General features: G+C 37.5%; 1 protein-coding gene across 2 annotated transcripts in view; it reads left to right on the forward strand.

The window, feature by feature from the left end:
- Positions 1-4,241: 4,241 nt before the first annotated feature.
- The window catches only part of LOC145984494 (lens epithelium-derived growth factor-like), a 72,257-nt gene continuing 60,600 nt past the window's right edge, over positions 4,242-15,898 (forward strand). For both annotated transcript variants that reach the window (XM_083118151.1, XM_083118152.1), the window contains exon 1: positions 4,242-4,393. In XM_083118151.1, coding sequence (XP_082974277.1) covers positions 4,244-4,393 — 150 coding nt within the window. In that variant the 5' untranslated portion in view covers positions 4,242-4,243. The remainder of the gene's footprint in view (positions 4,394-15,898) is intronic.

Here is a 15,898-nt window from a genome sequence, read left to right on the forward strand (position 1 = left end):
GAAAACTTGTAGTGAGATACAATATACCTAGGTATATTGCCAATAGTGACCAGATACCCACAGGAATGTGCTTACCTAGACCTGGTTTGGTGCTAGTATGGGGTAGGTCTGCCATTTGCCGCTATCACAGCCCTCTACCCTTGGAGGAAGACTTTTCACCAGGTTGTGGTAAATGATGGCCAGTAAAATGGTGAACAGCTGGTGGTGTTTGAGCAGTTTAGCTTGGAACGCAACTGGCACTCTTACTTATCCCACAGATGTTCAGTGGGGTTGAGATCAGGGCTCTTGAAGTGGTCAGTCAAATTCATTCACTCCCATGTCATCAAACCACTCAGTTATGGCGCTTGCTTTATAGACATGTGTGTTGTCATGTTGGAAATGATGAGCCACTTCTGATTTGTTGCCACAAGGTGTGGAGCATGAAGTTGTCTAATATTACATTATAGGCAGTGGCATTTAGGGTTCCAGGGAACCAACACCATACCATGATTTCACCTCCTCCAAACAATTCACTCTGGTAAAAACCACCCCCCATGCATTATCCTTTTACATGTCCATACACATGCATCAAATCGCTACAACAAGTAGCATGATTCGTCATTCCACAGGATATTTTTTCCATCATTCTTGGTACCACTAGCAATTTTTTTTTCCACCACTGTATTTGATGTGTTGCATTCCGGATAGTAATCATTGTCTTTTGTGCTGCAGTTCTCCCATGGAATCCTAGTTCCACCACCTCTTGCTGGATGGTATGAGTGCTGATGTCACTTCCCAATGCCACTCAAAATCTGTGACTACAGTGTCCAATAAACCCTGCCAATTTGAATTCACCACATGTCGGAGCAGTTGCTGTTCCCTGTCAGTCAATTTTATTGGCTTCCTGGGCTGCAGTTGTTTTTAACACACCCTCATGTTTCCATTTCACCACTACATCACTGACTGTTGTATGTACGTGGTACCTGGAACCTGTCCCAAAATTTCACAGATGGAATGCCCGAATCAGTGGATGCTGATGATCATATTCTGTTCAGCTTCACTCAGCTCACCTCATGTGCTCATTTTGACTGCTGGCAGCATTATACACATCTAGAGCGCACTCATTTAACTTCATGAGTCATTCTACAGATCTATGATTTATGGTTGATCCTACCTACAGTTCAGGGAGTGTGCTCATTATTGGCAATATAGTGTATATCCCAGCCATCCATTAATGGTTTATTAAAATTTAAAAGGATGATTCATAGTCAGATCACACTTAATGATCTATAAAACTTAAGCAATCTCCCAAAATCCCCCCTACTAGAACAAATCTAAGCACAAGTTTAACAAACGTAATGCACTTTATTCATTATTTATGATAAAAGAATATTTGCGATGTTGTTTTCATTACAATGCAGCATGAATTTGTGAGTCATTCAATCTTGAAACTAGTTTGCATGATGTGGAGAAGTTTGCTAATGTCGAGTGCTATGTAAGCATGTTCAGAAATAAAATATACTCGTGTCATAGAAGCTTTGGCATTTCACATTATGGTATGTTAATCATTCCTTCACTTCAAACAAATTTTACAAATGACAGTAATCTTCATAGTTCTAAGTACAGCGCCTTGAATAATGTAGTGTGGAAAATGACCCAAGAAACTAGTTCCCCAGATGGATGACAAACATAGATGGCAGTGCGATTGAACCAGGTGCTAATTTTGTTATGGAAGTAATGCGGCTTAGTTAGTTTTTGGAATATATTCTGTAGATTTGTTTGTCTAGAAAGGCGGTAAGTGAATTGATGGAAACAGTTATATTTGTGGAGTGATTTGCAGTCAAGAAATGACATTAATTTGGAAAGAAAAGTAAAATAAAATTAATAAATAAATAGCATGCGTAACACAAAAAGAAACATTGCAAAGTGTTTCCGGACGTCAGGTGTTGGATTGTATACTAGAGTTTTATTTTTTTATGTTATTAGAATATAAATAGTATCCTGAGAGATATTTCATACCAAGGCGACAAACCACAAGTGTCGCTTGGAAGCGAGCAGTCTGTATTCAATGAAGCCTTTCGAACCGTAGGGACACAAGCTATGACTGCACTGTTTCCTCAAGGAGATTTTACACCAAAGCGACACGTGACAAACGATAGGAGGATTTCACACCAAAGTGACATGAGTCCTTCGGTCCAAGGCAACTTTCATACCAAAGCGACACATGTTGCTTGGAAACGAGCCAATCAAGAGCAACATTTCACATCGTAGCGGCATGACGGGAAGCACAGGCCAGCTTTCGGTTGGTGAAATCCTCAAGCGATAAGGGTGCGCAATCTCCCTAAAGCAAGACACTCATTGCATTGCGCATGCGTGAACAACAAACCACGGCAACATGTTGCAAGGTATTGAGGAAATGGCCCAGTTTAGCGATGCACAAGTGACAAAGCGACATGTGTGGCTTATTGTGTCGCCTAGATCTGTTGTTGTAATGTGCGGTTTGTCATGTCGCCTATCTGTTGTTCGCACAATTAGCAGCGAACACTTGCCAATAGACTTAAGGCACCATGTTATTTGTCACTTTGTTGGGAACTCCCCCTGTAGCACGTCGATTTGGTCTGAGCACCCTTCCTTTAAAGAGCTTTCCAACCGAAGTAACAAGTAGCACACAAATACGCCATATGAACGTGTCGTTTGCTGTTTGGACCCTCATGTGCAATGAATGCTATTTTACAGTCTGGAAGTGTGTGTCACTAGTGTGACAGTGTGAACATCCCGTGTCGCTTGTCCCATTGGTTTGAAAGTTTCCTTACACTCATGTCGATGGCACTAAGAAAGTTTTGTAAGGTTCCCCTTGTCGTTTCATGTAATCATCATTGCAGCGATTAGTTTAAAGCGGAAGAAAAGCAACAGTAAATATAAAGAAAAATACAAATGCTTCAGTGTGTATATCTTTAAAAGAAATGATGATGATGATGATGATAATAATAATGAACATACATTTAGCTTGAAAGTTTCCTTACACTCATGTCGATGGCACTAAGAAAGTTTTATGGGGTTCCCCTTGTCGTTGCAATCATCATTATCATTATCGCCACAATTAGTTTAAAGCGGAAGATAATAGACCAAAAATACAAATGCTTCAGTGTGTATATCTTTAAAAGAAATGATGATGATGATGATAATAATGAACCTAAGTCATACACAAAAATTTAGTTACCAAGAGCATACCACGCATATTTTTTCTCCCGTATTATTAATGAAGTATGACGATAACAGGACGTGGTCGACTGTCTAGAATGTTCGTTAATATCTTCGTGACCACTGTACCAAATATCATAGCAATTATCACATTCATAGAAATGCTTCATGTAAAAGAATCAGACGTTGCAGCGAAAACTCCATTTACTTCCATTATAATCAGACGAATACCAAGCACCAGGTGCAACACCAGTGCCTCTAGCGGAATGATTTTCGAGTGGAACCAGCCAGAGAGCGCAGAACCGTGCCGTTTTCCACACTACGTTATTCAAGGCGCTGTAGTTCTAAGTCACAACACCATTCTCTAGTGGACTTATTGTTTTGTACTAGAGAAATACATTAACTCATGTTCAATTTACCATAATTTGAACTACACACACAAGCCTTATTGTCAACCATATTAATTTGTTTTCAACAACTCTTCAAACCACCTGACTGTATATGGTACGTAATTTTGACATTCTAACATTGACACACGTGATGAAGTGTCCCACACCATTGCTGTGCGTTCTAGGGTGTCATGCTTTGGGCTCTGGTTATTGGATGCATGCAGGTTTGAGTCTCTTTGAAGAAGCATAGCAACTTTTCTCCTGAGATTTTGACCTGTGTATGGGACTAGTGGTCACCAACCATCATGAGGAAATCGGGGAGCTGTGAATGTGTACCTAACCTGGTCATGGAAACCTTCAACAATGGGAGTTCGTTGTTCTGACCACACGTCAGCCCATAACTGGTTGGATGATCTACCATCTCGGCAGGTGAAAGTGAGCTAGCAGTCAGTAGGTAGGGCCTTCCCTTATTGGCTGTTGCACCATAGGTTATTTTTTATGTGGTGAAGTATTGAGTTTGTTTGACATTGTTTCTGTCTCAAATCTCATGGGATATTCTGCACATGTAAAATACAATCTGTTACCTTGTGCACCCTGCTCACAAGAGTGTTGTTCCTGCCTCCTTATTGTAAATGTCTTGTCCAATTAGGTGGTTGAAGATTGATGCCCGGATCATGGAGATAGATGCTTCTATTAAATCCAGCCTCAACATGACGAATGCAGACTGTGACCGATGCCTGTTGCTGCTGGATGAGCTCTCCCAACTTTCGATCGCTCCACTGATGCTCAAGAAGCATCCGGAGATGGTGGATACTATAAAGAAGGTCAGTAGGCAATTCAGTTCCATTTCCAGATAAATTGTTACAAAGAACCTACTTTATCAGTGTTAGAGAATATGTATCAACATTTTTTGCTATTGGCAGAGTAGTCATTTCGTGAACAGCAAATTTACGAATCAATAGTAATTCTTTGGTGTGTATGCTGTGTTTGTTTTCTCATTGTTGCAATGTGTTTCCTTAAACACTGATGTGGGACAGTGAGTGTCTCATAAATTTAACCCTTAAAGGATTTGCCATGACATGGGTGTCACGACAGGTGTCACAAGCAGGTTTTTTTTGTACAATTTTACTTTTTTAACATACTGTAACTTGGATAATGATCAGAGATACATGTTTTGAGTTCTGCATGAGTCTAGAGGTATGTAATTAACAATTAGTAAAGTTTAATTTCATTGTTACTATTTTGGGGGAGGAGGTGTCTGTTTTCTTTTTTTATTATTATTATTTATTTATTTATTTTCATTGGTTTCGAAAACATTCTTTCTCAATTTTGGTGTTTCATATCACACTTTTTTCAAGACAAGTACAACCTTTCAACATTCCTGGTGCCAAAAACATGGGTGGGGGTGGCAGGAGGGGAAAGAGGGAAGCTGCAGGGAAAGAAAATCAAAAGCCTCTACCTGCTAAAAGAAAGTTTGGAAAACAGCCGACTGCTCTTTGCTGTTTCACAAAACTGCGCCATAGGATCATGAAGGAAGTATTGTTGAATGATTTGCCTTCTTTGTGTCAGTCAAGCTATTTTTAGCCCCTTGTGTCACATGTTTACTTAGGTATGTTACTGACAGAATAACAAAGCGAGTTGGACGAAATGAAGTTATTTGAGTTTGAACTTTTGTTCAGTGTGTGTTCACCAGCTTGTGGCATGTGACCTTTGGTGAGCTGTGGCATTGAGACTTTTTTCTCCTCCAACAAGAGTAGAGGGCATACAAGATGGCAGGAAGACACAGTTTGTCACTGAGTGAAATTGACAATGAGTTACTAGGTATGGATTCGGAAGAGGGAGACGAAGACATCACCGACATTTCAAATCTCATGTAAAGAAATAGTCACTTTCCCTTTTTTTTCTTCTTCTTCTAACTGATTATGGATTTTTTTCCCATCAGGATTATAGCCCAAAGTATACTGAACAGAACAAGGTATCATTTGTACCTCTAATGTTATTAATTCCAGAAATATAAAATTTCATTTAGAAACATACAGAATTTCAATTCCCACTGAAAACACACACACTGTTAGTGCATTGATTTTTTTTTCCTCTTCGAAAGTGTTAGCAATAAGTCTGGCAAATCAATGGCAAACATACCAGGCATCATGTGGTACCTTTTGGAGATTCATGTCCTGGCATAGCCATGTGGGGGTCCGATGAATTATAAAATTTCATGTAAGAAAATAGTTACTTTCCCATTTTTTCAATTTTCTTTTTCTAAGTGATTGCAGATTTTTTTTTTTCCATCTGGATTATACCCCGAAACAAGGTATATTATTATTATATACAGCGTGAGCATAAAAACACTCCCTGATTTCAAGATGTCATAAAATTAATTGTTACTTGAATATATTGATAAAATTGATATCCAGATCTTAGTTAACTCAAAATATTTTCATATCTTTCTTTTCACAATCGCTAGTTGTGACTTTGGCAGCTAGAGGGTAGTGACATTGAAAATGGCATTCACCCCACAGCAAAGAAGCTGGTGCATGTTAGAACTTGCCAAAACAAGCAGTGTTGTGAGAGTGTGCCAAAACAAGCAGTGTTGTGAGAGTGCAGCTTGCATTTAAACGGAATTTTGATGTTGATCCACCAACACACAAATCCATTTTGTAGTGGCATTAAAGATTTGTGATCAAAGAAAATAACATTCTGGCCGACCATCCATCTCTGAGGAAATTGTAGAGCGTGCACAAGATGCCTTTGTACGGAGCCTGAGGAAATCAACACGTCAAGCTAGCAGGCAGTTGCAGGTGCCACAAACAACCGTAAACAAGATTTTACGGAAGCGTTTGTGGTTTCACCCATACTGGCTGCAATTGGTTCAAACGTTATATCCACAAGACAAGACATGAGTTTTGCGAGACTATCTACATTTAAATGGAGGACGAGGACACCTTTCTGACAAATATAATTTTTAGTGATGAGGCGACCTTCCATGAGAGTTGACTACATTCTACAATAAGATGGAGCGCCCCCACACTTGCATCAATCTGTACACAGCTTTCTGAACAACATCTCACACCGATGGATAGGACGAGCTGGACCCAAAGATCAAAATCTATGCAAGTGGCCCACATGATCACCGGACATGTCAGTTTGTAACTTTTTCCCTTTGGGGGTTCATGAAGTTCCAGGTCTATGTACCTGCACTACCCATAACCCTGAATGATCTTCAGGAACGCATCAGTGCAGATGTCAACTTCATCACACGGGATACACTTCAGAAGGTGTGGTTGGAGCTGGATTAACGTCTCGATGTTTCACACGTAACAGGTGGTATAGGGGGTGTGGGGGTAATGCCCCACACTTTCTTGATCCGGTCGTGAGTGGGGGTGATGTGATCAGCATCACGCCCCTGACCACCTTTACCCCCCAGGGTTTCCCCCAGGTACCCATGTTATTTGACACTGGGCCACCGTGGCCACTTATGTTATGTATTGTTTCAATAACGCAAATCGGCAGAAAGAATGCCCAAAAGTTTACAATGTCGATTTAATTGCATCTCATTGTTTCAAGTTAGTATTAAATTGCCCCAATGATTATTTACGAACTTAATTTGATTTGATTTAGTTTATTTTACTTCATCTTTTGTGCCTCTTGGCTAATTTACGAAGATGGGAATGAGTGATGAAATCGATGAATGGACATTCACAAACAACCAAGCCCAAGCGGGATTCGAACCCAGGACCCTTGATGTTGCAACTAACCACTTGGCCACTCGGTCCGGCATTTACGAACTTAATATATGTATTCATGTATAAGTTTGACAATATATATTTCTCCTTAGAACAGTTTTCACATTGTTTTCACTATGTGAGATTATATTTCATTAACATTTTGGATAAAAATAGTGGTATCGCTGTAATGACAGTTTTCATTAATTAACTTAGAGATGCATTTTTATATTTGTTGAGTTCATGGTTAGGCTAATTCATTATTTTTTGGGGAAAAGTGTGAACCGCAGCTGAAAGAAAACACACAAATTGAATTATTAAGATCAAGAGTTTGTTTTAACATCACTTTATGTGCACATAAGCTAATCACAACTCGGGATACATTTAAATTGGAATCTGAAACATTATGCGACCTGACTGAAGCCCGGAAAAGGGCACGCTGATTATAATATGTTGATACTTTACCACTATGCTCTGGGGAACGCCTTTAATAGTGAGGGGTTGCATGATATTTTCTTTATTTCCATCACAGCTTTCTAAAATTTTGGGTTCACCACACTCATCATTTAACTGTATATTTATATGTTAAATAAAATAAAATTACGTACAATCACATCAACAATGTTGAAAATCAATCAATTTAAGCACTATTTCAGAAGGGAATACAAAATTTCAGCACTGTTGTCTCATATACTGCTGAGCTTTACTCTTCATTTTTTTTTTCTTATTGTGTGTGAGAGAGGGTGAGGTGTTGCGGAAAGTAGAAAAGTAATACTATTTGGGTTTTGAATAGAGCTGAGCTGATACCACCATTTGCTGACCACCATTTGCTGATACCGATACCGATACTTGTATAATTGCAGTATAAAATAAAAGGGCTAGTTACCAAGTCATACTAACGCATCACATCACTAGGCACGTATTTAGAAATATATATTTTGGGGAGCCAGTCTGAGCCAAGTGTCTCAGAAATATAATAATAAAAAAAAAGGGTAAAAAAAAGTAAAGTGCTCCCCTGTGCATAGCACTACGCCATGAAGGCGTATAGGGGGTGTGGGGGTAACGCCCCACACTTTCTTGATCCGGTCGTGAGTGGGGACGATGTGATCAGCATCATGCTCCTGACCACCTTTACCCCCCCAGGATTTCCCCCAGGTACCCATGTTATTCGACGCTGGGTGGGCGCCGGGGCCGCTTCCATCGTTAGAAAAGTTCCCGAATTTGAACCAGCCGGGGATCGAACCCGGGACCTTTAGCATGGTAGTCAGACGCGTCACCGACTGAGCCACCGCGGTAATACATTAATATAATTATTGGTCGATTTGTAATAATATGTACATTTATGAATTAGTACTTATTTTCTCTGATGCATATGGAGTATTGTTGTATGTAACCACAGACTAAGAAACTGAGGAAAGAAAACGTTAATAACTATTTTGTTCTTTATTTCTTGACTAAAAAATATTATTATTACATAAATAGTATAAAGACACTATACAATCAGAGATAAAACAGCAAATATTCATCATCTAGCTAACATGTAGATAAGACCACTAAAATTTGTGTAAAACAACTGTCCTGGAAATTAATGTCAAAGAAGTAGAAAATTTAATTATTTATTGAATAACAAAGGAATGATGGTACATCCATAGATGAAAAGTAAAGTCCCTGATAAATATTTTATGTACATGGTGTACATAAATCTTTAGTGGGGGCCTCGCCAATGGTGTAGTGGTATCACCGTCGAGTTGTAATCAACAGATCCCGGGTTCGATACTCAGTGGAGGCACATCGTGGTTTGGGTCCCACTTTGAAATGTAGGTCCAGTCTCGATTAGCTTATCTTCCTTAGTACTGCCATTCAAAGCCGTATGTTCCCAATCTAATCTCGGTGGAAATGATTGGTTGATTGATTTGCTTTATTTTACTTTGTTTTTTGTGCCACTTTTGACTAATTGGCAAGGATAGGGATGAGTGATGATGTGATGAAATTGATGAATGGACATTCACAAACATCCATTCCCAGGCCAGGATTCAAACCTGGAACCCCTGGCATCATAGCGCAATGTGCTAACCACTCTGTCACGGAGGCTGGCTTTTGGCGAAAATAAATAACCCTCATTGGCCAATACCAGCAGTCACATGAAAGACAGAAGTGAAGAGGATATGTATAAATTGCTGATTTCCCTTCCCACTTGAACATAGATAAACAAAGCTAATTTCACAGTGACTTTCATCCCTCTTTTCCAAGAACTCCGCAAAACCCGGCATTTATGCAGCCGGGGAGGGGGGGGGGAGCTGTTTGTTTAAGTTCAGTGCAGGATAACAAGGGGTTCCAGGTCGTATATCCGGTGGAGACACATAGTGGTTTGTATCTCACTTTAAACTGTAGGTTCAGGCCCAATTAGCATATCTGTGCATAAAGTGGACTTAGAATTCAGTAGGAAAATAACTTCTATCTAGAATTTTGGATTTTTGATGTTTTTAGACCACTAAAATTACCAATTCTAATAATAATAAACCTGTCCTCGTCTTTTCATGTTGAAAGAGATAATATAAAGGATGTTAAAAAATTAATGTTAAAAACTGTACTTACGTATGCGAGTGTGTTGTTCATATTTTCCTTTCTTTAGAACTACGTTTTGGAGACTAACTATCCCCTTCTTCAGGTTCGTATGAAAAAACTAGGTACTTTACGTAGTACCAGGTCGAAATGTAATAAATGGATTGTGGACAAGGGTTGGTGTGGATACATTTAACATATTATATCCCCACCCCAGATGTATTTTAAAAAGCTTGTCGTTCACTAAAAACTTCCTCATTTAACCTATTCTCATGTTACAAATGTTAAAAAAAAAAAAACTTTTAAAAAACCTGTGTGTGTTACTATATAGAACTTGCAGATATGGCCTTTCCTGCTCAACTGTGAAAGTTGAACCTATGACCATTTGAGTGACAACCCAGTGCAATAACCACTACCCCACAAGTTTGTTCCTTCATTTGTCATGATTATAATTTAAGACGAATTTGTTCAATGTGAATTAGAAATATAATCCCCACCCACCTCTTTATATTTTGTAAACAACACACACAAACATGCTTTTGTAGTAAATTAAAGAAAGGTAGCATGAATGTCACAAAAAAAATTTAAGAAAAATCTACTAAATTTATGTTGGAGTCGTTTCACATGGAGAGGCTGCAGCTTGGAAAATTGAGGTTGTGACGTGGTTTCTTATAGTGGTTAGGTACCCCATAGATGTTGGTTTGTCAATGTTCTGACATTCATTAGCCAGTAATTTCCGAGAAAAAAAGCACTTCAAATTTTTTTAAGTTTTCTAAGTATGCCTCATGAAGAGAAGATATTGTCTGGCGGTGGTTCGAAGATAGCATATCAGTTTCACATGCCGGAGGTTCTAGGTTTGACTTCTGTTTGATTACCCCTATTATTAGGTAGAGCAACTATTTATTGCATTTCATTAATAATTTAATTTTTTTTATTTTAAATAATTTCTGAATTTTTCATCATTTTAGAAACATTTGCATTCAAATTATCCATGTGATATATTCAATGAAATGTCATGTACAGCAAGAGGTATACATTTTTATTTTAGGGAAAATGATCAAGAAAGAAAACAACTAAATACTATTAACAATTATTTGTGATTAGTATTTATTTTACATATTTTAGTTCACTATGTATAGTGGTATTATTGTAAAAAAAAATCTCTACACTTCACAAAACAAATAATTTACGAACTTTCACAATAAATGAAATGCTTTAAATTATTATTCGGGTTTAATAAAAAAGAAAAAATGCAGGGTCAACCGAGCAGGGAATCGAACGCAGAAGATTTGTCACATTACCACCTGGCCACTTCATAATTTCACAATATCTTCGCCTCATGAGGCACACTTGGAAAGCTTCGAAAGTTAAAGCACTTTCTTTCCAGAAATGACTAGCTATTCCATCCTACCACCTTGACATATCAATACCTATAGGGTACTCTACCACTACATGAAGACCTATCCCAAATTCAGTATCTCAAGTCGTTGCCTCTCCATGTTACTAAAAGTGCAACAGCTTGAAAGGTGTTGTACAGTGTCTCTCAAAAGTTTTAGGACAACGACATTTTAAACTAGGCAACCCAATTTACACAAGGCGTTGGTGGGTTGCGTGTAGAGTTAGGCTCAATTTCAATGTTGCCAAATGCACAATAAATATTTATAAAATACGCGAAAGAAATAAAAACAAGTATTAGTGTATAAAAAGTTTTAAAAAATATCAATATTATATCGCAAGTGACAAAATTCTTTCTGAAAGAAAAGTAATAGGTTTTCTAGCATTTCATCGCTGATGAGTCTACAGAAAGGAGAAGAGGTAAGAGAAACTGAGAGGTGACAAAGGACAGGAGAAAGAGAAAGCGAGAGGAGAAGAGGAAAAGTAGAGGAGAGAAGAAAGAGAGGATAGACGAGGAGAGGAGATGTAGTGAGGAGAATGGAAAAATATTCTAGGAGAGATGAGGAAAATGGAGCAAAGAAGAGAAAAGAGAAGGAAAATGAGATGAGAGAAGAGTGGAGAGTAGAGTAAAGGAGAGAAAAAGAGAAGAACGAAAAGAAGAGGAAAAAAGTGTGTGGAATCGGAAATCTAAGACAGGAAAGGAGATACGAGGAGTGGAGATGAGTGGGATGGAGATAAGATGCGAGAAAAGTAGGGAAGGCGATATGAGATAAAAGCAGAGCAGAAGGAGGGGAGAGAAGAAGAAGAAGAGAAGAACAGAAGGGACTGAAGAGAAGAGGTAGTTGCAGAAAATATCGTCTCAGCATCAAGAATTGCTACATTGTTCTGCAAATGGAATTTATAAAAAATATAAACAAATAAATGAATTGACACACGTTCAAAGGGATATTTTGTTGCTGTTAGTTTTGTATTAGCAACTAAAACAAATATATTATTTGTTTTAAGAAAGAAAAATACTGAAATCTACTTACGAATTGATGTATAATACACTATATCCCATAATACATAATTAGAACAGTAACAGTGATAATGAAATGTCTTTCTTCTTATCAAAGATTTTTATCATTAATGCAACTTAATTGTGAATGTTATAAAAAGATGACAGTCACAATAATCTCCCCTCCTGGGGTGAAGAAAATATAGACATCATACTTTGATGGCTTAAAAAGATACAAGATTTTAAATATACACATCGAACAGTTACATAACTTTAAAATATTCAACATTCAAAACAACATGTAATACTATAACAAATCTTTCAAAGAATGACAATCAATTCAAAACTACGTTGTTACCCTTGCACACCTATTTGTTAACATTCAACAACAACTCGTGTTTCTTCTCCAATGAACAGTGAAAGGGTTTGATATTTTGTAAATTGTGTCTACACTTTATCTGTTGTCCATCTAAAGACACCAAGTTCACGAAATTGTTCTTCACTTCCTCCACCAAAAATGGCCCCACATATAAGTCATAAAATTTATGGATAGTTTTGTTCAAGGCAGAACTTCTTGCATGATTCCTAACCATAACCAAATCACCTTGAACAATTGTAGGGGTTTCTGCGTTTGAATGAATCTTCTTTCTAGATTTTGAACGTTTAGTTGTTTCAATTAACTGAATATATTTAGCTTTCCAAGACAATTCGTTCATCTCTTCTGGCCAGTCAATAACAGAAGTTATTTTAACTTGAACTTCCTCGTGTAGAAAAATTTTAGCCGGAGTGAAACCAACAACCTCGTTATATGAGTAATTTAGTAATTTTATAACATTTGTTAAAACTTTGGACCAAGATGTGTGGTTGGTTTTACAAAAGAGTCTAAGCAAACGAATGATCTCTTTATTATATCTCTCAATTGGATTCGCATGAGGCGAATATGGTGAAGTGAGAATATGCTTTACACCAATTGATTTCAAAAATTTTTCCCATTCATTGGATTTAAATTGTGATCCATTATCCGTTAACATAACTGTACACATAGGATAATGATGGAAATAACCTAAGTTAATTCTGTTGATAATTTCTCGAGTTGTAGCCTTCCTGAGAGGATAAGCCATAACATATTTGCTGGTTAATTCTACAATAGTCAGAATATGTTGATATCCTTGAGATAATGGCAATGGACCAATCAAGTCTAAAGATAAGAACTGATGTAATTTGTAAGAAATCACGTGAAGCTGCTCTTTGGTAATGTGTTGTGTTTTTTGTTTCGTCCTTGCACATTCCACACAATCACTTAAATATGACTTGACACTTCCTCTCATCTTAGGCCAGAAATAGAATTTAGAACACTTCTTATAAAGCTTAGAAAACCCAAAATGGCCAGCCAAATCATGTTGTTCATACAAAACTTTCTTGACAGCTGCTTCAGGTACAAAAACTCTCCAATGATTCGAGTTGGTAGATCTATAAAACAATATATTTTCATGTAGTTTAAATATTCCCTTAATTTCGAAATGGTCATGACCCTTGCCTAACATAGAAATTATTCGTTGACATAATTCATCGTTTTGTTGTACTTTCATCCAATACAAAAAGTATTCTTCTTCAAGTAAATCAATATCTGTGCAGTTTACATGTAAAGTGGAAGGAAACAAATTGTTTTGTGACTTAATTGGATATCTACTTAACGCGTCCGCGGCTGTATTTGAAGAACCACTAACATGCTGAATTGTATAATCATAATTTTGCAATTTCAAAGCCCATCTATTAAGCCTTGGATTTAACGATCTTGCTGAATTTAACCAAGAAAGTGATTGATGGTCACAGTGTATTACAAATGGTCTGCCCAATAGATATATTGAAAATTTTTCCACGGAAAAAAGAATGGCAAGACATTCTATTTCATGCACAGAATATGTTAATTCTGAACCTCGCAAAACTCTGCTCGCATACTGGATAATCAAAGTTTCACCATCGTCAGAATATTGCCATAAGACTCCACCGATTCCAATTTTACTGCCATCAGTATTTACATGGAAACAGGCCCGTAGCTAGAACTGATCTCCAGGGGGGGCTCATGGGTTATCAGGGGGGGCTCACAGGTTATCAGCGGGCTTTGTAAACCAAGTCCATTTTTCAAAAGTTTAACAGTATTAAATGAAGGTAAATTATAACACCATTAAGCCCTGTTTCCATCATTATGAAAAACTAAATATGCTGACCAAGGCAGTAATTTATTTTATTAAAAACATAAACTAAACGTAACGTTTCATCAAGTACAATATACTTGATACAGAGTCTGAAGAAGACCTTGCTAGAAGGTTGAAACGTTACGTTTAGTTTATGTTTTTAATAAAATAAATTACTGCCTTGGTCAGCATATTTAGTTTTTCAGGTAAATTATGTGTGTCGGGGGTCATTAAGTTAATTTAAGATATAAAACGTAGAAATATCATACAAATACTATAGTTTTTTCTATATCTTCTAAAACATCTTTTGAAGTGTTAATGACTGCTACTGACACCATCCCTTAGTACCCACTCCATACTATTTTTGATGATACACATATTTATATCATACATGTTAAAATGTATGATATTCACCTCAATCATAGTGCTTATCGTACATTCCACCCCCACCCGAAGCAATAAAACTCCCATTCTTTCCCAAAACTTGGGAGCTGTTGACATTTGACGCAGATGTGGAAGGAATTTGGATAATGACGTCAAAGTCACAGATTTCTGTCAAACGAGAGGCTGCAACAGGGGCAGGGAAGGTGCAGATATAGAAGGCTCCCTATGAAGGATCTTTCTTAAGTCTAGAGAATCTTCTAAACACTTGCCGCTGCTAAGACTTCTGCTCATAAACAGGATGAACGAACGAAGTTGGGAACAAAATAATATATTGTCTACATTTTCACTCTTCACCTCAAACAAATTAGAACACTAAATAATTTTATCTAATGTCAAAGGGGCTGGTGGCAGTGTCAGGGGGGGCTGGCGACATTGCCAGGGGGGGCTGAGCCCCCCCTGGCCCCTACCTGGCTACGGGCCTGCATGGAAAGTGTTGTTCAAGTTAGGTTGAGCTAACATCTCCGGAGACAAAGCCAATTCCTTCAGACGTATAAATGCCTGGAGATGTGCTTCATTCCATTCCCATTTCTTATTCGTTCTAAGTAAATCGTATAAAGGAGCAGCAATCATTGCAAACTTATCCACAAATTTTCTTCTCCAATTTACCATTCCTAAAAATTTTCTTAACGCTTTTCTATTTGTTGGAGTAGGATATTCAGTTATTGCTAGATTTCTTTCTGGATCTACAGCGATGGTTTCACCTGATACTATGTGACCAAGAAACTTCACTTCAGTTTTACAAAATGTGCACTTCGATAATTTGATGGACATATTTACTTCTTTCAAAGTTTTCAACACGTAGTCCAAATGTTTTAAATGACTTTGCAGTGATGATGAAAATATAAGAATATCATCCACATACACTATAAGAAATGAACTAGTATCATTGCCAAACACTTTATGCATTCTGTCGACAAAAACACTAACAGCACTCTTAATACCAAAAGGCAAAAAATGAAATTCCATTAAAATACCATGATATGAGAAAGATGTGAACTTATAAGGTCTAGG

This window comes from Lepisma saccharinum, chromosome 2 (genome assembly GCF_977018435.1).
Source record: "Lepisma saccharinum chromosome 2, izLepSacc3.1, whole genome shotgun sequence".
Lineage (NCBI taxonomy): Eukaryota > Metazoa > Arthropoda > Insecta > Zygentoma > Lepismatidae > Lepisma > Lepisma saccharinum.